This window comes from Rana temporaria, chromosome 4, assembly GCF_905171775.1.
Source record: "Rana temporaria chromosome 4, aRanTem1.1, whole genome shotgun sequence".
In the NCBI taxonomy this organism is placed as follows: Eukaryota; Metazoa; Chordata; class Amphibia; order Anura; family Ranidae; genus Rana; species Rana temporaria.
This window is the reverse complement of record NC_053492.1, coordinates 432,817,809-432,843,220: the sequence shown is the minus strand read 5'-3', so window position 1 is coordinate 432,843,220 and position 25,412 is coordinate 432,817,809. Positions and strand designations below refer to the sequence as shown.

General features: G+C 42.7%; 1 protein-coding gene across 1 annotated transcript in view; it reads right to left on the bottom strand.

The window, feature by feature from the left end:
- The window catches only part of USH2A (usherin), a 1,018,338-nt gene that overhangs the window by 555,519 nt on the left and 437,407 nt on the right, over nt 1-25,412 (bottom strand). Inside the window, exons 31-32 of the mRNA XM_040347840.1 lie at nt 14,170-14,283; nt 1,707-1,868 (exon numbers count right to left, since the gene is read on the bottom strand). Of these exons, the coding sequence (XP_040203774.1) occupies nt 1,707-1,868; nt 14,170-14,283 (276 nt within the window). The remainder of the gene's footprint in view (nt 1-1,706; nt 1,869-14,169; nt 14,284-25,412) is intronic.

Here is a 25,412-nt window from a genome sequence, read left to right as displayed (position 1 = left end):
ACACAAGCATTTTTATAACTGATGTAAATGCAGACCATTGTTGTCAATAAGTAAAAAATAAAAATAAAAAATCTGCATTGGCAGTCAGTATATTTACACACATACAGTATACACACAAATATGTACAGTCTTGTACATGTGCACACCGAGGATGAAAATGGACCGCCTGTCCGTTTTTCATCCGATCCGCCAGACGGATGGAAAATAGGACTTCCATCTGTCTGAATTTGGCAAACCGGATTGGATTAGACATGTGCACACTGAAATTTTTTTTTTCGGAATTTTGTTTTCGTACGAAAAATTAATTTATTTAGTTACTCCTGAAATTCGCTTTTATTTATTTTGTTTTGTTAACCACTTCCATACTAGGCACCTACGCACCTTCCTGCCCAAGCCAATTTTCAGCTTTCAGCACTGTCGCAATTTGAATGACAATTGCGCGGTCATGCTACACTGTACCCAAATGAAATTTTTATCATTTTGCATTAAGTTAAAAAACCGTCTGACTTTACAACACCTTTAATATGCAAACCAACAGAACCCATGAATGCACAAATGCTTGATGCATCTAAATGTGCATGCAATGTGCAGCATTTGGTGTGTTTTTGAGCAGCTTATTCCTGCCAGCAATTCATTCTATTAAAAAAAAAAAAAAAACTATGGAGTATGTTTTTTTTTGTTACTAGAATAATACACCTAATAATGCAAATAAGTCAATTATTCTTTATTTATTTAAATTACATTATGGGTGTGACAGGACCCACTGTCAATGTGTGTTTTGGAGGGGGCTGTGGGCTGTCCTCCTACCCACAGACTATGGCCCAGCAGTAAAGATTAGGAGGGTTATTTACCGTCTCCCACCACCTAGAGAAGATGCCACCTCCAGATATTTGTGTCCTGGGTTCTTGGTTTATCGGAACCGGGTGAACACAGTATCTGTGGCTGGGCTCATGGAGTTGTTTCCGGCTACCTAAACCTATTGGCTCGGCTGGGCTAAATATATACTTTTATTTCACAAACAATGTATTTTTAGCTGATAAAGGCATATACAAGAAGTAAAAAGTAATGACGTTCCCTATATCACGTGCATCCCACCTCCCCCCACCCCCCCCCCTCTTGTTATTGTGTTAATTATGTTGGGTCATGGCATGTAGACAAAAGGTGTGGAGACACATCCCAGCAGGGGATGTGTAAGGAGGGTCTGTCTGCTTATCATAATCCCTTTATGTTTTTCAACTGTAGTTTCTGTTTTAATGTACAAGTGTTGCGCTCCCATTGGTTCTTCCCATTGTCCCCTACCCCCTCTATGGCAAGGCTAAGGGGAGTGTCCCTAACTGTGTTTAAAGGTGTATCTTTTGTATTTAATAAACAAAAATGTTTATGATCTGCATGTTTAACCCTCAACAACTGTGTGGTTTGCCTCGTGATTGGGGGGGGGGGGGGTTAGGGGCTGGTTATGGCGAGTCTGCCGACTGCAGTGCGTTTGGAGAACAGGAGACATAGGTCTGCCGGAGGTACCCAGCTGGGGTATCCGTTATCCGTCACAATGGGCATGCCTGCAAATTTTACAAATTGTTGGCCTCAACCCACATGTTTCCCTGTGTCTACCAAGTATTTTCAGATTGTTTTGCTCTTTTATTTAAATCCTCTAGTTCATTTAGAAACATTTTATATGTACAGTACATTAATAAAAAGCCACTACTTACCAGTAATGTTATATTCTGTCTTGTCTCCGATGTAAACTTGGGTTCCATCCATGTATAATACATATGTGTTTATACCCCCGTTTGGTTGTTTAGGGGGCAACCACCGCACAAGTAATGAGTTAGAAGATGACATTGACGTAGGTGGCTGAACACCTTCTGGAGCTGGAACAAAATTATACGTCATTACCTTTTATTCAAGTAGCATTTGATGACAACTTAAATGATACGTTATGAAAATTGAAAAAACAAAACAAAAACCAGCCTGTCTTCTAAGCACAAACATAGACTTGAAAGGGACAAACTCATACAGCAGGAGCAATATCGAAATTTACTGGTCGAGCTGTCGAAAACATGGGGGGCACCATTGGAGGAGGTAAGTATGCAGCTGTGGGAGTGGGTGGTTCAGTTATGTGTATTTAAAGGGCTAAGGGTGTTTTTATAAATTTGCTTAACTTGTCCTACAAAGTAAATCCCAGTCATGTACACACTTATCACACTGCTAATGAGGATTTTTAACGACAAGTCAGTTGCATATGCTGGCATTTACTTCATGCACTGCGATCTGCAAGATATACACCATGGGCCAGATCCACGTACCCTGGCGCATATTTCCGTCGGGCGTAGCGTATCTAAGATACACTACGCCGCCGTAACTTACTTTTTTTTGTATCCTCAAAGAATGCGCGCCGTAAGTTACGGCGGCGTAGTGTATCTTTGGCGGCGTAAGGGCGCGCAATTCAAATGGATGTGATTGGGGCGTGTTTTATGTAAATACGTCTTGACCCGACGTAAATGACGTTTTTTTTCAACTGCGCATGCGCCGTCCGTGGGGGTATCCCAGTGCACATGCTCGAAATTAAACCGGAACAAGCCAATGTTTACGACGGTGACGTCATTCTACGCAAATCCCTATTCGCGACGACTTACGCAAACGACATAAAAAATTCAAAATTCGACGCAGGAACGACGGCCATACTTAACATTGAGTACGCCTCATATAGCAGGGATAACTATACGCTGGAAAAAGCCAAACGCAAACGACGTAAAAAAATGCACCGGCCTGACATACGTTCGTGGATCGCCGTAACTAGCTAATTTGCATACTCAACGCGGAATTCAAGGAAACACCACCTAGCGGCCGGCGGAAAAATGCACCTACGATCCGACGGCGTACTAAGACGTACGCCAGTCGGATCGAGCCCAGATGCAGTCGTATCTTGTTTTGTAAATACTAAACAACGATACGACGCGGGAACTTTGAAATTACGCGGCGTATCAATAGATACGCCAGCGTAATTCTTCTGTGGATCTGATGATTTGATGACTTTGGTGTGGAGGAACCTGAGAGTCCAGACTTCAACCCTGCTGAGCACCTTTAGCATGTAATGGAATGCCAGCTGCGAGCTGTGTCTTCTTTCCCAACATCATTATCTAACCTCACAAATGCTCTTTTAGCTGACTGGGCACAAATTCCCATAGACACATTCCAAAATCCTATGTAAAGCCTTCCCTAGAAGAATGGAGAACAACCACAATTGAGGACCAACTCCACATTAATGGCCATGGTTTTTAAATGGGATGCCTAGCAAACTCATATACGCTATATTGTCAAAAGTATTGGGACACCTGCCCTTACACATAAACTTTAATGACATCCCAGTATTAGCCCTTAGGGTTCAATATTAAGTTGGCCCAATAGAACACCTTTGGGGTGAAGAGTGGGGACTGCGAGCCAGGCCTTCTTGTCCAGCAGTGCCTGACCTCGCAAATGTGCTTCCAGAAGAATGGTCAAACATTCCCATAGACACACTCCTAAACCTTGTGGACAGCCTTCACAGAGTTGAAGCTGTTATAGCTGCAAAGGGTGGGCCAACTCAATATTGAACCCTACAGACTAAGACTGGGATGGCATTAAAGTTCATGTGTGTGTACAGGCAAGTGTCCCAATACTTTTAACAACATTGTGTAGGTGTGTATACAGTAGGTGCAATGTTAACAAACATATGTATATACACATATATTTACAACAACAAAGCTTCACTGCAGCATCTTGAAAATTTATTGTTGAGTGTGCATAACACACATAAAAAAATCCACCAGATGCTTTCTCAAGCACTAATATGGTGCAAATTTTGTTGTTGGTATATACAGTCAGTATATATTGAGTCCATGGGGACCTCTGGACTGAAAGCACTGATTACTGCAAAGTTGTGAGTGTGCCTAGACTTTTTATGATATATGTGTGTGTTTTGGTGTGTACATAATAAAGGAAACAATAAATACTGTGTATATTGTAAATACATGTATTGGCTCATTTTACAACTGAAACCTTATCGGCCTGGAAAACTTTTCTTCAATTTCAGTCCCCTTGATTATAATAAAGATGTTAAACTCTTCCCTCAAAGTTTAGTTAATTAAAGAAAAAAACTGCATTGATGAAGACCACAGTCTGACATGGCTATGTGTATTATGTGGTGCATTAATGGCGGAAAAAAAATCCTTTAAAAAATGAGCTATTTAATGCTCGCTCTCCTTAATGCTAATATGCATATTGAAGTAAAGATGCCGCATATGAATTGCAAATATAAGAGTAGAAATCAGGGATTAATGCAGAGGCACTATCCAATGGGCCCTTGTTATGCAGAAATAGATTTTTCTCCAGAAATCAGATAACACTACTGGGAGTTTGTGTTTTTTACCACGGCACAGAGTAGACACAAAGTCAATGGAGTGGATTTCTATATTATTCCGCTACGCTAACAGGCAGAAAATGGATGCAATATGGTGACATACTGCTGGAATCTGCATACCTAAATTTTCCACTATAGTGTGATGGCTTTTTAATAAATTGGATTTTTTTTTTTTAGGGTCAGGGCAGACTGATGAACTGAATGCTAAGAGGGATTTCCAGGAAACATTGCATTGGATCCCTCCACTGAGAGTGCTCTCTCGTAGCCCGCAGGTTTCTTTACTAGGCAAACTATATTCTAACCATTGAATTGCATTGGGCTGGTTGGATGAGCTATAACAATTCCAGAAACACTTTCTTATGACGGGTGTAGCACTCTTGGTAATAGGGATGAGTGATATAGAACATTTTAGTTTCCTTGAAACTTCGGCAAAAAATATTACGATTTTTATAATCACTGTAAAATCCTATTTTGGGGTCCATTGAGGGACTCAAAAAGTCTTTAACCTTTGGGTTATACTTTCACATACAGGAGGACTGGCAAACAAAAAAAAGTAAGCAAACCCAGGCTAGCCCCTCCCACTTACAGCATGCTGCGGTTTTAGAGCAAAGCAGTACCAACAGCATTATCATAAACACAGAGGGGTAGGACTTGTGTCCCTCAATGGGCAAGGATTTTACACAAGTCTTTCGTTTCAGGACGTTCAAAAGAAATCTAATTAAGGGGTGGGCAATAAAGAAAACAAAATGATAACAGGCCCAAGAAAACAATGAAAAACTGAGGACTGCCTGCAGCTCGCAGCTTAATTAGCCACTTATAGAACTTTACACCCAATTTCCCAAAGCTGGCATCAAGTGAGGCCAAAACATCCACTTGGTAGAACTTAGAGAATGTGTAAATAGAAGATTAGGTGACAGCAATGCTAATTCAGGAAACGGTTGCTAGCAACAAGAAAAAATCTCTTAAAGTCCTAAATATGTCCATCCTCTTAAGCCTCATACACACGACCGGTTTTCACGGCAGGAAATCTGCCAGGAGAGCATTTGGCCGGGAATGCCGGCCATGTGTATGCTCCCTAGCAGTTTTCCCGACAGGAAAACTGCCCGGGGAAAATAGAGAACCTGCTTTCTATTTTCCTGTTGGGATTCCCGGCAGAGTGTTTCCTGCCGAAAAAACTGGTCATCTGTATGCTTACCTGTCCGAGGTAAACCCACGCATGCTCGATAAGACTTTGACGTGTTAGTGTGGGGTGTAGCAAGATGGCGGCAAAGGCATTGAATGTGACGAGCGCCGGCTCATCGTAGCCGATGACGTCACCGCGTTCTTGCCATTCAAAAGAACAGCAGTTCTTTTGAGTGGCCATCTGTATGCATGGCTTTGCAAGGCAAGCTTGCCAGGAATCTCAGCCAGGAAAATCAAAGTTTTTTTCCAGACAGGATTCCTGGCCGTCTGTACAGGGTTTTAGAATACCAGCAAAAAACTGATGCATGCTGGTAGTGGGAGGGATTATCCTGGCTGGCCTACAGTTTTTTTAGCCAGTGTCCAATACTCTTGTAGATGGCAGTATAACTCAAACATTAAGGATATGTTCCTCAATGGACAAGAAAGAACAGGAGATTTAACTGAAACTTTACCATTGTGGCAAAATGCACTGGAGGAGTCAAATGGGAAAGCAAATACATTTTAGGAGTGCAATGACTATTCAATAGTTTCAGGGAGTTAGTGGAGCTACTTTTAACTTTCTTGAACGTGTTCTTGTTCCAAAAACAGCAAAAAGCAACAGGATACAAATAGTATACAGAAGTATACAGAAAAAAAGAAAAGAGTAAAAGCACAAGCAACACTAATGCTGCGTACACATGATCGGAATTTCCGACAATAAATGTTCGATGTGAGCTTTTGGTTGGATATTCCGACCGTGTGTACACTCCATCGGACATTTGCTGTTGGAATTTCCGACAACAAATGTTTGAGAGCTGGTTCTCATCTGTATGCAATTCCGATGCACAAAAATCCTACGCATGCTCGGAATCAATTTGACACATGCTCTGAAACATTGAACTTAGTTTTTCTCGGCTCGTCGTAGTGTTGTACGTGACCACGTTCTTGGTGAACAGAATTTCCAACAACATTTGTGTGACCGTGTGTATGCAAGACAAGTTTGAGCCAACATTCCGTCGAAAAAAATAGAATTTGTTGTACTCACCGTAAAATCCTTTTCTCTGACGTCCATGGACGGACACAGCTCCTTAAATCTTGACAAGTGGGTTATGTTCCCTGTTTACAGGAGAGGACTAAGCAGAAACATGTTAGATAATTAAATACATGTTACTTTAACAGAGTTGAACAGCCCCGCCCAGGGGGCGGTCCCTCCAGACATAACCCTCCTCCCTGCAGTATGCAGCCTTAGTTCATAACAAGCAGTACAAACCTAAAAAGGAGGGGTGGGTGCTGTGTTCGTCCATGGACGTCAGAGAAAAGGATTTTACGATGAGTAAAATAAATCCTATTTTCTCTTATCGTCCATGGACGGACACAGCTCCTTAAATCTTGACAAGTGGGACATCCCCAAGCAGTGTCAAAAACGAGGGTAAAACCAATTTTAACTTCACCCCAAAACAAGCAGAGCTCCTCAACAGAGCAGGTGCAACAGTAAACAGCCGTCTGCAAAACCTAGTGGCCAAAAAAAGCATCAGAAGATGCACTCACAGCAACCATGTAAAATCTGGAAAAAGTGTGAACGCCGCCCCACACACCTGTGAGACAGACACATAATGTCAGAAAACCCAGGAAGCACCAATTGCCCTGTTTGAAAGTGCCGTGACCGAAAAAGGGGTGCCCGCCCCCTAAGAACATAGGTCTGTATGACAGCCTGCCTGATCCACCGAGAAATGGTGGTCGCCGAGACCGCCAGGCCCTTTTGTGAACCAGACACCGACACAAAAGGAGCGTCAGATCTCCAAAACGGAGCCGTAGCAGGCAGGTACACCCGCAAAGCGCGTACCATGTCTAAAGTTGGAAACGCAACCTCCTTAGGATGTTCCGGCAGAGGACAAAAGGATGAAATAATAAAGTCCTCATTCAGGCGAAAGGCCGAAACCACCTTCGGAAGCACCACCACGTAATCCTAAGGGGGGATCAAGCATGGTGACTTGCAAGGCAAGATCGCCAACTCAGAAACCCATCTGACAGGGATCACTAGACCTGGCCACGAACTCTGACACCTTGTGGTCGAGACAAGCGGCCAGGAGATCCATGCCCTGTGAGTCTCAGTCATCCTGGTCCAGCATCTGGCGACTCCGGTAGTCCACCTGCCAGTATACCTGATGGTAGACCGAAGCCATGACCGAGGTGTTGTCTGGCTGAATCCAGATCGGGCGACCCTTCAACCTCCTTGACCACGAGGAGAGGCATAGCCTGATCTCCCAAAGTACTAGGACATTGATCGGTAGACAGGAGTCCACTAGAGTCCAGTGACCCTGGGCCGACTGGACCCGCCAGGCGCCCCCCTCAACCCATGAGGCTGGCGACTGTCATAATCACCGTCCACTGAACGGGAAGAAACGACTTCCCGGACCGAAGAGTCGGGGATCCCAGCCACCAATTCAGAGAGACTGAGTAGGTGGCTCACCAGATATGATGATCCAGAGACAAAAGAGATTTGTACCACTTGGACAGTACCTCACAGTAGAAAACACGAGTGTGGAACTGGGCATATGGTACCGCCTCGAAGGAGGCTACCAACAGGCCCAGGACTGGCATGCAAAACAGAGAAATTACAGATTGCATGAAGCCAACACCCTCACTGCAGACTGAAGAGTCTGGAATTTTCTCCAGGGGAAGAAAAACCTCGGCCACCGAGGAGTCCGGATCAACCCTAGGTACTCCAAACGCTGAGTCGGAACCAGTACCGACTTCAAAATGTTTAACACCCACCCGAATTTTCAGAGGGTCCATAATGGCTATAGACACATCCTCCACTACTTCTGAGCCAGAAGCTGCTCTCAGAAAAAGGGCGCCTAAGCAGCCCATGATGGCAAAGCCTCGCTGTCCCAGCAAAGCTAGGATAAATGCGAGCACCCTGGTGAAAACTCTTGGTGCCGACGCTAGATCAAAAAGAAAGGGCCACAAACTGACAGTGGACCTCCCCAATCGCGAAGCACACAATTTCTGTGACTTGAGCAAAATGGGACATGCATGTATGCATCCTTGATGTCCAAGGATGCCAGAATGTCCCCCGGATGGAGCGCAGCTATCACCGAACGAATGGATTTGGTGCGGAACTACCCATCGTTCACAAAGGCATTTTAGGCCCTTGAAGCCCAAAATTGGACAGATCCCGTCCATCTTTGGGATCGAGAACAGATTCGGATAGAATCTCTCAAACCTCTAGTCCTGCAGGACAGGTAAAAATTACCCCGCAGCTTAGCAATCACCACACTGTCTCAGGGCAGACCGACGAGCTGCAAGACTCGAGGGAAAAAATCTGTTTGGTGGATAGGAAGGAACCCTATCTATTGCTCCAAAGAGACCACCCCGCAGAACCACCCCGCAGACACCCCGCAGACCCACAGGGAGGTTCACCGAGCTGTGAACCTGCAAAGCCGTGCCCCCACCCACGATACAGGCAGGGGAGGCTACATACATTGGCTGGATAGGGACATTTCATTCCCCAGTTGAGCCTTTAGTCGGCCTGGGAGGGTCAACCCGCGGGCCCTGACTGACGCAAAAATACCGCTTCTGAGCGGGGACTGAAGGACCCGGCCCAAGGCATGGCTCCTTTCCCCTGGTGGACTGAGGGAGGAGAGTGCTCTCACCCCCAGTGACATCCTTGATAATGTCATCCAACGAGGTACCAAAAAACCTCCCACCCCTGAAGGGTAAATCAGCCAGGTCATTTTAAGATGCTAGGTCAGCAGACCTGCAATTTAGCCAAATCAGGCAACGCAAAACCACCGCCAAAACAGAGGCTCCGGACATCAAGGATGCCCGTGTGGCATCGCAGACATATAGAAGGCCCTGGACCAACTGGTCGGCCAGTCTAAAAATTTAGGGAGGGAGCTTGTGCTCCTCCACAGTCTGTGCAAAACCTTGCCCATTCAGAGAGTGTCAGAGACACCAAGGTTGCGGCCACAACAGGTCCCTCGGACCTCCTATCAATAAGGTCCCTGAAGGCAGGAGTCCCTTCTATAGGGAGAGCAACCATCTGAGGAGAATTTTTTTTTAAACTCTCCTCAAAAGCTGGAAAACCCCAGGCGCTGAGGAACTAAAACGACTTCTGCGGCATTTCCCATTCCTTATAAACTAGTCAAAGAAAAAATAAGGAAACGCTTTCACAGAGCGTTCTGATTTGCACAAAAAAGACCGAGCCCTCAGAGGAAACCTCCGCTGCACAGACAGCATAAGGGAGTTCCATACAGCGCACTGACAAGTGCTCTACACACATGTCATAGGAGTGTGGGAGGAAACCGGATTAACCAGAGAAAATCCATGCAGACATAGGGAGAGAGCATGCAATCTCCAGGCAGTTTGTTCTGGAGTCCAGATTTAAACCCGTGACTCTCTTGCTGCCAGGTGAGGGAGTGAACCACCACACCACCGTCCACGTCTCCATATAAAACTGAACCGGGGGACCTGAGACGCAGCCAGGCATGATTGGGGAAAAGACTGACACCATTTCAAAAGCTCCCAGGGCCCTATTGAGGCTAGACTGAAAACCCACCCTCTTGCTGCGCTGAACGGAGGGTCCCAGGGGACTCACCATCACAGGAAAAGACTGCACAGCACTGCTGCCCGCCTTCAGTACACAGCGTGTGTGAGAGGAGGAAAAACTGTGAGGTAAACTGTGAGGTAAACTGTAAGGAGACCTGTGCTGTGCGCCTAAGGGACCAGCACAAGATGGCCGACTGCAATAGTAACCTGCGCCATAGCGCGGCTACAACAAAATGGCTGCCAATGGGATTTTCAATAGTAACTGAAAATCACCCAAAAAATGGCAGCATTTTGAACAGTGAAAGCCCAAAGAGGCTAAACAGTGTCCAAACTCCTCTTTTAAAAAGACCCCAGCAGTAAAACGAAACTCACCGCAGTCCCCTCAGTAAGGTGCCCCCCTCAGTAATGTAATGCAGCAGAGGGAAATGGAGCAAGGAAGGGAGGATAGGAGGACCCCCGAACCCCAGGAATGCCCAGCCGTACCAACCCACCAAAGCGGGAGGGACTGTACTTACCCGTCCAAGCGAGGACTCACTGACGCATTTCTGACAGGCCTACAACCGCAATGGAGGTGGCTGTCTGCCCGGTCCACTGTGAGTGAGACAACACTACAGACCAGTCATGTGTGGACCTCGGGGGAAAACTCACCGGCCACCCCAGGAGTCATAGGGTATGTCGTGGCAGACCCAGCCTCTTTGCAAAGGTGTGCTCACGCTCGCTGACCGGACTGAGTAGACTACAAGGATCTATATATCCAGCCTGTCTCTCAGCCGACAGTTGAAAATAGATTCTTTCAAGAAAAAATAAAATTAAATAAAAAATTTCCTCAGAGCGCTGGGCCCAAAGGGAGCCATATGTCCTTCTCCTTTGCTAGGCAGAACGAAACTGAGGCTGCATACTGCAGGGAGGAGGGTTATGTCTGGAGGGACCGCCCCCTGGGCGGGGTTGTTCAACTCTGTTAAAGTAACATGTATTTAATTATCTAACATGTTTCTGCTTAGTCCTCTCCTGTAAACAGAGAACATAACCCACTTGTCAAGATTAAAGGAGCTGTGTCCATCCATGGACGATAAGAGAAAAATCCATGGTTTTGTTGTCGGAATGTCCGGTCGTGTGTATGCGGAATTAGCCTACATTCACACCTAAGCGTATTAAGCTACTGTCGTTTTTCAGGCGTTTTTTTTTTTCAATTTTTTTGCAGCTTTTTACAAGTTTTTTTAAAGCGTTTTAGAAGAGTATTACAAGAGTTTTACAGCTTCAGGTCTTTTTGTTTAGCCAATAGAAAGCACTAGGGGTTAGAAAGGGGAGAGGAAATTAGGGGAGGAGAGCTGCTATTTGAGCCTTTTACAAGCGTTTTACATGTGTTTTTCTGCTCAGGTCAGGCGTTTCTATTGAAGTCTACGGGGGCCAAAAATGCTTGTAATCTGCCAAAAAGAAGCTTATGTACTTTTTTGAGCTTCAGGCATATTTCTTCCGGCGATGGAACACTCAGGGACCATTAAAATGAATGGGATTTGTCGTGTTGAGCGTTTTAGAGGTCCAAGCTTCAAGCAGAAAATTGCTCAGGTATGAACGGGGCCGAAGGGGTTATCATTGTTTTCACCCAAGATTCAAGTGTTTTCTGTAACTGAATCTTGGAGGACAGTTGTGTAAATATTGGTTAAAACATTGATAAATGTAGCCCTAAATGAAATTTGAAAACTAACCAAACTACACCTTAAAAATCTCCCAAAAAAACTTTTAAGCAAATTTCATCTAAACAGCTCCATCTGCATAACAGAGAGTTCCAAATCTGTAATTTTAACCATAATCACTATGTTCATTCCTATTAAAGGGTCTATTTTTTTATGTTTTTATTCAACATTTACACAATTTTCACCCAATATTCACACTACCTTGACCCAAAATTCACATACTTCAAATGGAATTGTATTTTGTGCTAAGTGCCAAGACGAGACAGACACACAAAAACCCACTAAACTCCAGGAGAAATAGGGCCACAAAAAAAAACTAGAAGGCAGAGAATATGCAAAATCCAGTTCACAGGCCACTAAAGCTTGGAGTTCTCTTTCCCAGCCATTGAATGCATAATGGGAAACATTCAAACCGCATGTTAACATCAGGATCTGTAAGACAGGTGAAAATGCCTACATAACTATCATTTACAGTACATCACTTAAGTGACACCCAGGGGGAAAAATGGGCAATCTTGTTAGATAAAGCTTGCTGATCTTGCCATGTGTATTTCCTAATGTCATATATTATTCTGCCTGAATTACGTTATTAGTAATATTACTATTTTGAGTTTTATTGTGGGTGTCAGTTAGTTATTTTTGAAAAATATATTGTGAATGTATAGTGAATATAGTATTTTTGCCAATGCTTGATTAGTAGGTTAGTATGTAGAGTATTATGCATGACATAATAAGTATGTTGTGTATTGTACACTGCATTGAACATTTCCCTCCTCACTGAATGGGTGGCACAAACAATGTATTATGCAAAAATTGTACTTATTCTTTATCATAAAATATAGTATAAAGCGTGTTTATTAGTTGATTCCTCTTCTGTATAAGATGCTTTTTTTTAAACAGTTTTTTTTTCTTCAGCACATGTGAAATAATCATAATTTCAAGGTCAGAAATACACATATCTGATGCCTTTTATTACAGCAAATGTTCATGATTTTTTTTTTTTAATCATTAAAAAAGGTGTGGCTTAGGGTGTGCTATGCAATGATAGGTGTAGTCTGAGGCTCCAGGTTTTATGTGCCTATAGGTGAGCATGTACTTTCAGTTGCTTACCTGTAGCTGGTTATTACTGCATTATTATACTGTACTGTGAATAAAGGACACAATGCTTAAAGGACTGCTCCGGATTGAAGGCAAGCATTACTTATTCCTGGTTCACACAAGTGAACCAATAGAAGTCTATTCAAGGAACAATGAAAGGGGGAAAAAGCATAGCAGGAAACTTTTTTAAAGTTGCTGCAAAATGAGTCGTTGCAATGGGGTGTGACAAATCACACTGGTGTGAATGAGGGCTTAAGTTGCTTTTTCTACTTTTAACACCCGCTAATGGTCTCTTTTAATAAACATATTTTTCCCAGAGTTTATTTGTCATCTCTATAATACACTGCATCCACATTCCACAGAGCTCCTTCCATGTGCAGTGGGTGGGTCTGCTTGATGAAACCTGTGCAGTGTCATTTTCTCCCTTTCTGCTCCATGTGTAACAGAGCAAAAGGTCATTTTGAATCTCAATGGTGGCCATGAGGTTGTGCACATTGGGTGTGCTTAGGAACTTCTCCAACATTAAACACAGGCTTTGGGGTCTCATATTATTATGTTATTGAGAACAGGGCGTAGAAGAACTGGTGAAGTCCTACTGAAGCCCCGAGTGGCCTTCATTCCTTTAACAGGCTCTATTCAGATATCTAAACAGATATAGAATCAGTAACTACAGAACAGTTTCTTCTGAAACCAGAATTCTTTAAGTGAAACAATCATTTCAGGCATTACATTAGAAGCACTAGGATCTGATTAATGGTACACACGCCAACATGATTAATACGGCTTCCAATTGGCATTTGGTATCGCTACTAAGTTGAAATAATTGTTGCCTGTACTGGTCTTTAGCCATTAAAAGAGACCATAGAAAGCGTCCGTTTGATTCTCGATTTCATACTGTGCCATACAATCAATTCTTTTTAGTCAGACTGTCTCTAGATTTACTTGCGAGCCACAGTAAAATGAGGAAGCTTTCATTAATCTTTCAGATGCTTCGTATTAATGACAAGGCTCTTGCATGAACAATGTAACAGCAATTAAAAAGCCCATTAATCTGCATTACAGCTATTAAAGATGCATGTCATTAAAGGGTATGGAGTTTGATTCATTCTAGCACCCCCCAAAAAAATGAAGCAATTACACTCTGGCAATGCACTTTGTCATCAAATTAGGTTCTTAGTTTTGCAGCAAATGGCTCGGCAGTGTTCAGATCCCTCTGTTTTATTATTCATGACTAAGATGGGGAAGTCAAGACCTTTGGAATTGCTTTACCTTCTTCCCGAGTGGTGACGTTCACAACATGGGAGATCACGCTGCAGCCGGCTAAAGTGCATGCGGATAATGTTACTGCGTACTTTGTAAAGGGCAGCAAGCCTGTTAGGGTTCCTGCAAAGAAAGAAGATCAATGAGATTAGGCCAATGAACAAAGTTTCTTAAGAGCATACATCTACCTAGTTGAGCCCTAGAGCCAGTGGTGTCCATGATCTGGCATCAGTTATGGGCCCAAGATCACTTCTGTTTTGCTTCCACCCATGACTTTAATACGTTTATGATAACTACATAGTGTATCCCCAGCTCAACACAGTGGGAAGTCCACAGTATATAAATCAGCCATAATTTATACATTTAGTCCAGAATCTGATTGTTCTAAAAAGCCACCACCACTACCTTACAACATAAATGGAAAGGTAATCTCCAGACTCAATGGAGCTCTTATACATAAATAGTCAGTGACACATGCACAAGACTTTCAGAAACAATATTCAACCTATAGATTTTCATATAATATCCAGGGAATGTTTAGAACATATACAGACAAGATGATTACACAAAAAAAAAAGGACAGAAAAACTAATGCCGCGTACACACGACCGTTTTTCGGGGTGGAAAAAATTAAATTTTTAATGGTCTAGAAAAAAATAAGTTTTTTTCAACCCGATCATAAAAATGCCCTTGCCTACACAGGATCGTAAAAAAAATGCTCTAGCAAAGCGCGGTGATGTACAACACGTACAACGGCACTATAAAGGGGAAATTCCATTCGGATGGCGCCACCCTTTGGGCTGCTTTTGCTGATTTTGTGTTAGTAAAAGACGATTTGCGCTTTTCTGTCTGTTACAGCGTGATGAATGTGCTTACTCCATTACGAACGCTAGTTTTACCAGAACGAGCGCTCCCGTCTCATAACTTGCTTCTGAGCATGCGCATTTTTTTCACGTCGTTAGAGCCCACACGCGACCATTTTTTATGCCCATTTTTTACATCGTGAAAAATGCTCTGGAGCCCACACATGATCGTGTGTACGTGGCATTAAATAATGTAGTCTGAGTGACAACAAAGATTGGTGACGTCATCAGTGAGGTTCCTGGCCAGTCAATGCGAGACTGATAACTTTTTAATCCTTAAGTACACTTTTTTAAATTTCTATGTTAAAAAATAATACGGTACTATCCGACTTATACTATAATAACACTGGCCATATATCTTTGCTGTTCTGCACCAGTATGCTAATGGAAGGTAAAGGATGTTGCTAGACTACTGCCCTGCGGTCTTTCTGGTGCTGGTCATGGCACCAAATGTCACATGGTTTCAGCCAGGATCAATGAATATAAAGAGCTAGTGACTGGCTTCTTCATAACAGGGGTGGGGAAAATGGTTTTATTACCACCGTCATGAATCAGTGGCTTCTTCAGAACAGGGGTGGGGAAAATGGTCTGCTTTAACACACTGACATTTTCTTTATGAAGACTTGCACAAAAGCATGAAAAAATTAGGTAAATAATAATAAGTAATAATAAGTAGCCCTCTCCTCGAAAACACCAGAGTTGCTGAAGCCATTTCGGGCACTGTGTGATGATGACATTTATTTTAATCCAGTAAGGTGTGATTTTGGGCCCTCAAAGTTTATACAAAACTAGTAATGCAATTCTGGATAGGTGCTGGCACGTTTATCCACCTACAACTACCCTGTATCTCCTGACCACTCCAGAGTTCCCACACACCATGGTCATCATTAAAGTGCTTAAAACTTCAGGTTGGATAGTTGGTTTGTTGGTTTCCACAAAAAAAAAAAATCAGAAGGTGTAGACTCTTCAAATACAGAACCGAATATAGATCATGACATTATCCACCCACCTCTTCACCTTGGGCAGTCATAGGAATCATTGTATTCATTGATCAAAATACAAGGCTTCTCCTAAATGGCTCAGAAGCATTCAGGCCGACTCAATATAGTCCCAGCAGCAGACGGGAAGTTGCCCATACTGATGCGGAACATACTGTGTAGGTTTCTTCACAGTAAGAGCTGAGTAGACTGGCCAGCTCAGTAAGAATGCTTTAACCACTTAAAGTGGATGTAAACCCACTCTCATCCTTTCTAAACTACTGCCATAGTGCTGATCTATAAGGATATGCATGCCTCCTGCATGTATCCTTACCTGTCAAATGTCTCCCCCCTGTCTGTTATAAAAACTGAAAAACTGCAGATTCTGTGGGTGGATCTGTTGTCTGGAGCTCGGTGGGTGGATTAGTGATGTCAGTAGTCTACCCGCCCTCCTCTACACTCCCCTTGTCAAGATGCATTTTATCCTGTGTATTCCTTACACTAAATTCTGCTATGATCACTAACATCCAGTTAAAATCCAGAAATGTAACCACATGACTTCAGAAAAGGAGTGGGGGTGGGAATTAAAAAATAATGCCTGTCTCAGGCTAGTGCATGAGATATGTAAATAACCTGTCATTCACAGAAAGGGGGAAGAACCGACAAAAGTTTTCTCCTGTTTGTCCGTTTAACTCACTGAAAAAAGAAAAGATGATTGTTCAGAGCTGTATTAACTCTTTGTGGCAAGACTGGGCACAGATGATAGGAAATCGTATACTCTATATTGTGAAAAAAAAAATAAAAAATTGGGTTTACATCCACTTTAAGGACCGGGCCTATTTTTCAAAGTTAAAATCGTTTTTTTTTTTTTTTTTTTCTAGAAAATTACTTAGAACCCCCAAGCATTATATATATTTTTTATAACACACTAGAGAATAAAATGGTGGCCGTTGCAATACTTTATGTCATACCGTATTTGTGCAGCAGTCTCATAAGCACACTTTTTTTATTAAAAAAAACACTTTTTTAATTAAAATATAAGAAAACAGTAAAGTTAGCCCAATTTTTTTTTATATTGTGAAAGATGAGTAAATTGATACCCAACATGTCATTAGTCATTGAATTTTTATTCACATGCCGTGAATGCAGAAACTCACCAAGTGTATATGATTTCTATGCAGAGATATGCTCCCTTGTCAAGCAGTTCCCATGACACGGGAGCACATCAAGACAGTGACTAAAAGAAAGAAGTGCATTAGTCTGAAAAACAAGTAGCAGATTCAAATCAGATTTAATTTTCATATGTTTTGAAACGGACTATTTTCTGATTTGCCCCACAAAGCTCCCTCCCATAATCCCCAATGCCCATTTTCTGCTCCTATCATTATTCCCTACTGTACACACACACAACTTCTTTGACACTTTCTTTATTAGCTACTGGAAGACTAGACAAATATGCCTTTATTTGTATTTATTTTTTAATTAGGCTATTGACAATTAACATTAGACAGAGGTTGGGCATACATAATGCAATCACCATGCCATCAGTTTAGATATGCAATGCATTTTCATACTGCACTCAGACACTTCTCTACTGAAGTATTTAGATGCTTTCTACTACTATGCTTGGACAATCTCTGTATCAGAATTGTTTTAATAGGTTACGGACCTGAAAAAAATCTCCATTGCAGTAAACTATGTTGGGATGGATGATTCAGTATATCTGCAGTTCCCCAAATCATTACAATCACCAATCATGACTTCTGTCTTCCAAGTCAGCTAGATGAGCATTGATTATTCACTTTTTATAGGTACACTTACAATGTAAAAATATAAGATACAAACCATTTAGACATCTGTATGTTATCTGCACCTGTCTACCCGACCAGGCCAGACCCATAGACCCCATTCACACTTGCGATCAGGGATATAGTGCAAATTCTGGCAACAAGAATGAGAGGCTTTTGACGGCCAGAATGACAGATGTCCATGGCTGTTTGGATGCAGCTGGACATTCACTGATTACCTGCAGTTAGGGGACAGATGATTGTCCCTGCACACAGAGTATGTTCAGGGATGAACATCTATACCTAATCTCAAGTAGGGATGAGCTTCGTATTCGAGTCGAACTCATGTTCGACTCGAACATCGTATGTTCGATCATTCGTCGAATTACGAACGTTTTGGACCGTTCGTGGCAAATTCGAGTTACGTTTCACAGCCCATAATTCACTGCAGCATCGCAGTGCATTGCTGGCTGATGATTGGCCAAGCATGCACTATGACCCGCATGCTTGGCCAATCACAGCTTGCAAAAAACGGAGAGCCATAATTGGCCAAAGCTAGGGTGGCTTTGGCCAATTATGGCTCAGGGGGTTTAGTACACGCCCCACACTATAAAAGGCCGCCTGCAGGTCGGCCTTGTGTAGTGTGTTGCGGTGGTTAAAAGAGAGAAGACAGAGAGAGAGAGTGTAATTTTTAGTAGGTATAGAGAGCAGGCAGGCAGGCTAGTCAGTTAAAGTTACAGTGTGTAGAGGATATATATGCACCCCAGGTGTTGTATATATATTTATACACTGTATAGTTTAGCTAGATCAGCTCTTCCTAATTTACTGGCAGGCAGGTGATTGTGCTAGCTGCAGTATTTTCAAGTGGTGTATTGCCTGTGTCCTCTGCAGTGTGCACCATAAAGCTACTTGGTGTGTACTGCCCGTGTCCTCTGCAGTTTGCACCTAAAGCTACGTGGTGTGTACTGCCCGTGTCCTCTGCAGTTTGCACCTAAAGCTACGTAGTGTGTGTACTGCCTTTGTCCTCTGTAGTTTGCACCTAAAGCTACTTGATGTGTGCTGCCCGTGTCCTCTGCAGTTTGCACCTAAAGCTACGTAGTGTGTGCACTGCCTTTGTCCTCTGCAGTTTGCACCTAAAGCTACGTAGTGTGTGTACTGCCTTTGTCCTCTGCAGTGTGCACCTAAAGCTACGTGGTGTGTGTACTGTCTGTGTCTGTGCTATTTTTCTCAATGATTTTCATCCATATTGCAGGGACCAGACATTACATTAAAGCCACAAGCAGTTTTTTTTTAATAGTAATCTCATTTTGTGCAGGGACAGTTTTAAACACGTGCCACTTCACAGGCATACTATAGACACCCAGCAGGTACAATATTTAAAGGAATTTTTCATTTTTTTATTTTTTTATTTAAGCATCATTAAAATCACTGCTCCAGAAAAAACGACAGTTTTTTAAAACTTTTTTTCCATTGATACATGTTCCCTGGGGCAAGACCCGGGTTCTCAAAGTAGTGTTGAGCAGAATACGCCATATTCGATTTCGCGATATATCTCGAATATATAGTCGAATATTCGCGATATATTCGCTAAATTCGAATATTCGTGATATTTTATCGAAATGAAATGATTGCGAATTTTCGCTATTGCGAATGCGAAAATAATTGCGAATTTTCGATAACTGGGGTAGGAGCGCTCTGATTGGCTCAGAATATTCGTGATATTTTATCGAAATTTCGCAAAATGCGAATGCGATATTGATGGCGAAATTTCGACAACAGCGCTAGGAGCACTCTGATTGGCTCAGAATATTCGTGATATTTTATCGAAATTTCGCAAAATGCGAATGCGATATTGATGGCGAAATTTCGACAACAGCGCTAGGAGCACTCTGATTGGCTCAGAATATTCGTGATATTTTACAATACAAAATAATTGCGAATATTCGGCAAATGCGGAAGGAGCACTTTGATTGGCTCAGAATATTCTTGATATTTTACAATACAAAATAATTGCCAATATTCGGCAAATGCGGAAGGAGCACTCTGATTGGCTCAGAATATTCGTGATATTTTACAATAGAAAATAAAAAGTGTTTTGCATTGGTGGTGATTCTTTACTCTATCCATCTGTCACAGCCGTTTGTCAATCAAACACCTTAAAGATTGAACACGTTCATGCTGCATGCTTTGGACTTTTTTTCACTTCACATATCAAAGACATTTTTATGAAAGATTATTTTTCTATTATTGGGACTATATTTCTTTATATATTTGTTTCACTGTGTATTTCACAAGTTATTTGCGCTTGCTTATTTTATAATTTGCCCACATGTCTTGTCACTAGACATATTTTTTATTCTTGTAGAGCGACTCCATTTTCTGTCTTGTATTAATTTATGTTGTATAACATTTTTGAGTTGCTGCTGTATTCTCCCCTTTTTTTAAGGAATGCGCAATTTTTTCCTTCTTACAAAAAAAAATAATATCAAACATACTAATATTCATAACAGAAACATACACAAAGCCCCCCCCCCCCTTTTGCATCAGAGACAATCAGAGTTCTCCTACCACAGTTATCGAAAATTCGCAATCATTTTCGCATTCGCATTAGCGAAAATTCGCAATTTTTTTTTTTTTATATTCGGCAACATAAAAGGATCGCCTCAGCTTAGCTACTCGGCCCAGGGTCTCTAATCATACCAGCAATGCTTTTAGACGTCGATAGGATGTGATCTGTTTTAAAAATAAAATTGAAAAAATGCGAATATTCGGAATTGCGAATATTCACCGCGAAATTCGAAATATATCGCGAATACTCGAATATGCCATATTCGAGCCGAATATTCGCAATACGAATATTCGTGAGCAACACTATCTCAAAGACCTTTTACGACAATAACTTGCATATTAGGCTTTAAATTAGCACTTTTGAATTCGAACGTTCGAGTCCCATAGACGTCAATGGGGTTCTAAATGTTCGTGCGAACGGTCGGTCCGTACGAAGGTTCTGGTGTGAACTGAACGGGGGGGTGTTCGGCTCATCGCTAATCTCAATTAACCGATAGATGTCAGCCACAGACCGCTATTCACAAGCTCCTGTTATTCTGGCCTCTGGAAGCCTCTGGTTCTTCCTGACAAATTTTGAACTACACCCCTAATTGCAAGTTTAAATAGGGCCATAGTTGCCAGTATTCTTATAAAACCCTGTGTTGGAGCGTGTGGACATTCAGTATATGATGCATTCTCTGGGTCATACACCTGTTGCCTTATAAAAGGGAGGTTCCTACGAAAATAACCCACGATAAAAGGGTTGCACTCTCATCTAGAAGCACTTTAATAAACTTGATTAATCTGTCCAGAATGGATTATAACCTTAAAGGGGTTTTAAAAAATTACGATTTTTTTTAATGTCATTAAAAACGACCGTGTGTGGGCTTCAGAGCATTTTTCGGGTTGTAAAAAATGGTCGTGTGTGATCTTTAACGACGTGAAAAATCTGCGCATGCTCAGAAGCAAATTATGAGACGGGAGCTCGTTCTGGTAAAACTACCGTTCGTAATGGAGTAAGCACATTCATCACACTGTAACAGACAGAAAAGCGCGATTGGCTTTTACTAACACAAAATCAGCTAAAGCAGCCCCAAGGGTGGCGCCATCCGCATGGAACTTCCCCTTTATATTACGTTGTACGTGTTGTACGTCACCGTGCTTTGCTAGAGCATTTTTTTTCACGATCTTGTGTGGCAAGGCCGTTTTAATGATCAAGTTGAAAAAAAAAACTTTTTTTCTAGAGCTTGAAAAACGTCATTTTTTAGAACCCGAAAAATGATCGTGTTTACGTGGCATCAGAAGAGATGAACCTCAAGTGGAAATCACTGGTGGGGGGGGGGGGGGCTTGTGTGGCCACTAGTGATAGAGGAGGCCATCATGCCATTTTCACTGTATGGGAAACTCCTTCTTGTAAAAACCTTGGGGAGAGCGACGAGAGACTTAGTTGAGACTTTAGCCTCTGTCCAGCAGGAGGTGGCTGCCATAAATCAAGGACTTTCACAGGTCTCACCGAGAGGCAATTTCCTTCGTAAAGTATCCTAACTCAGATTAGAGATGCTGGCAGTGCAGTTGTCTAGGACATGTTGCCAGAAATTGTGGTCAAGAAAGGTCCATGATTCAATCAAACCTCTGTCATGGCCTTGGGGCAGTGCTGTAACTTTTCCACACTATAACTGGCCAGTGGATACTAAAACTCCCCGTAAAGGAAGAAGTCTGTGAAAAGACTGCTTTCATTACCCTTCTGAGGTTATACTGGTTTAAGAGAATGCTCTTTGGCCTGTCAATCCCACACAGTACTTTGTGGAGGCTGACTGAGCAGTGTCATGGAGACTTGAACTTGAATCTGGAAGACAGCATTATATTCTTCAAGACCTTTGATGGCCACATTTGACACTTAGATCATGCTCTCATTCGGCTAACTCAGTATGGACTAAAGATTAAATGTTACCTGATTTGGACCCAGATACAGATCTGGGACATGTCATCAAAGTTTAAGGGTATCCCCTGAACATACCAAGTAGACATTTTGTTTCATTCATTTATAAGTTTTTCTGACGAAAATGTGATGTATCCGAATTTTCGAATGGACATAGTAATGAGTGTCAACAAATACAAAAAAAAGTTATAACAAAATTAATGAAAGCATTTGTTTCTTTTGCAACCATGACTCATCTGCTGTCAGGGGGATTTCCCCCTGACAGCAGAATGTAAACTCAAGAAATGCCAACGTTAAAAATTAGCAGCAATTTTAGATTTGAGCAGAAACTATATATTTATCCCTGCTTGGTCATTATGGCGCAACTTTCCGTGTAGGGTAGGAACATAGACCCATTAGCTAGAATGGGGACGGATTAGTACAGGGAAAAGTTCTTGTGGAGGAGGGTCAGCTTAAGGTTGGTCCTGTAACCCCTAAAAACTATTGAGTTTAGGGAAGCACCCTTCTGCCAACCTGCATCTGGTTTGGTGCATCATTATACCCTGTGCCATCAGAGCAGCACCCTATGTGGGACAGACACTGTGCAAGCCTGGGGGGACCCATTTACAGAAACCATCTTTAAAGATACTGCTGCACATAAGTTTGCCTACCAAATTGCCTTGTTATGGAACTGTACAAGTGCCTTTCTATTCTTATGGATACTTAAGAATAACTACAGCTTTTGTAGCACCCTCTAGTGTGCAACTAATGTAGACAAAATGATTTTTTTTTGACTCGCAGTAGCCTGTGAGCCTGGTTTATTTAGTTGGGGTTACTGTAGGTCAGACTGAAAGACTCTACAGGGCATACCTCTGGTACCTCCCCCTGGTTCTAGAAGCTTGGAGAGGTTTTTAGAAGCTAGTGGGTGGAGGCCAGGGAGGCTTGATCTGCACACTTGAGGTAATGTGGAAAATCCCCAGACAGAAGGCCTGGCTGGGTGGCTGGATCAGCCCTTAAATATGGTGGAGCCTGGCCAGCAGGGGAGTCGGTGGAAGATGTATTGAGGAAGCTGTGTCGTGTGGCCTAGGAGGGGACCTCGGGTTGAGGTTTCTCTGCCTCCAGGCTGAGAGCTGAGAAAGGAAGAAGGACAGAGGAATCTCTACTATCCCCCAGTCTAAGTTGGGAGACACTCTGGCTTGTAAAGGAAGACCTGTACAGCAAGATGCCTGAACAGTTGTCTCTTCTGAGGCAGCAGGATTTCCGGGGACAGTGTGAGTACCTCTACATCCCCAGAGCCGAAAAGAGTTAAAGCTGCCGAATGCAATATCAAGAAAGCTTTTCTGGGACTGTGCCAACAAGCTGCGACTCAAACCCTCTTCTTGGGGCATTTCACCCAGCAGCCAGGTGGGCTGGTATTGTCAAGAGAGGGGACATAGAGCTCCTAAAAGTGGTGACTTTGCTAAAATTCTACTCTGGGGTCTCAGAGCTCCCATAAAGGGGTATTTCTTTTCTCTTTGTTAAGTTCATAGAGACGGTTGCTATTCCACAGGGAATATAGTCAAGTATATGTTAATTTTTCTGGATTACATAGAGAAGGAAATTGTCCTCATTTGTTGTTTAAGTCAAATTGGGCATCCCATAAACCCTATACCCTATCCAACAAAAACAAGTTCTCCGGCTGTTTCCTTGTGTCTGAATGAGAGATGAAAATGCGTGTTACTGTAACAGGCGCGCTCAGCGCCGTAATGCGTTCCACGCTGGAACGCATACGGCGCCCGTGCGATGACGTCATCACCCGGTGCCATGTGCATTCCAGCCTGGGACGCCGAAGTGCGTCGCACATCACGGCTGCGTTGCATTCAGACTTCATAGAAGCCCCATTCTATTATTGTCGGCCGTAGCCGGCTAGGCTACGATCCTTCCCTGGATCTGGAGGTATCCCACTATTAACGCTACAACGGACTACAGGTACCAGCAATCCTTAACCGTGGGTGCCTGCCTGATTGAAGCTAATCCAGATTGTCATTGCCGGGACAACCTTTAAGACCTTCCTTGCAGACACCCTACACTACGGAATCCCTTGTTGCTACACTGAAGCCCTGCAAATGAATAAGTAGCAATTGTGTCACTTGTAGTTCTATAGAAAGATCTGCTGCATACTTTCCACCTAAAACTATTGCTGTTATTTATTATGGCTTGTGGCTATTAGTTGTCTCTACAACTCCTATTTCCTACGTGTACTCTCAAAGTACCTGAGCAATACTTGCCTCTTATATGCAACTATTATTACCTGAGCTATATTGCCTCTTATATGCAACTATTAGTTGTCTCTACAACTCCCATTTACTACCTGCTTGACATAAGTGCTATTTGCTTATGGGCCTATGCCCTAAGTTGTTGAACATGTTCGCCTAAACTTTTCTATGCTAAGGGTTGACGTATTTCATACCTTCTCCCTTAGTGGCCTAATGCACAACGCTATGTTTAACTGATAATCACTTGCATACAGTTGTGCATTGGAATCTACAAGTGTTTGCTATAATTTTAAACGCTAAGCTTTGGTCGCATTTTGCAATGCGTCCAAGCTTAGTAGCTCAATGCCTTTCTTTATGTGAGAGAGATAACCCCCAAACACCTGTTTGTGTGGAGTGAAGCCTGGGGTCCAATACTGAATTCTCACATAGAGAAGTGCATTGAAATCCTTGCTAACCGCAGTTGTGGTTCACTCTCATTCACCAGAGCTGTTACAGTTACCTGGCTGTGCAGAAATAGGGGGACCCAAAATCCAGCGGCCCTCTAGGGGGTAGCTTATACATTTTTTTCTTTGCTATTCATTAACTATGGGGCACCCATTTGAGCCCCAGGGGCATGTAGTGGACCTCTGGTGGCAGCTTGAGCTAGTCTATAGCCAAGGATGGGAGAATGTCACTTTAAAGGTTTTTAAATACTTCTTCTTCCATGCTAACTGGGAGAGAGGGGTGAGGGCATCAGGTCTTCTTCCAGCCTTTAAACTGCAAATAACCTTTAGGCCATCACCAGCACCACTGCATGTACTAGAACTTCAACTGGCTAGCAACCTCCCAAGAGTCACCAGACCCCTGTGAAGGACGAGATTCTTCCCATCCTCTCCTTCACTTCCTTTTTTCTCTCCCACTATTTT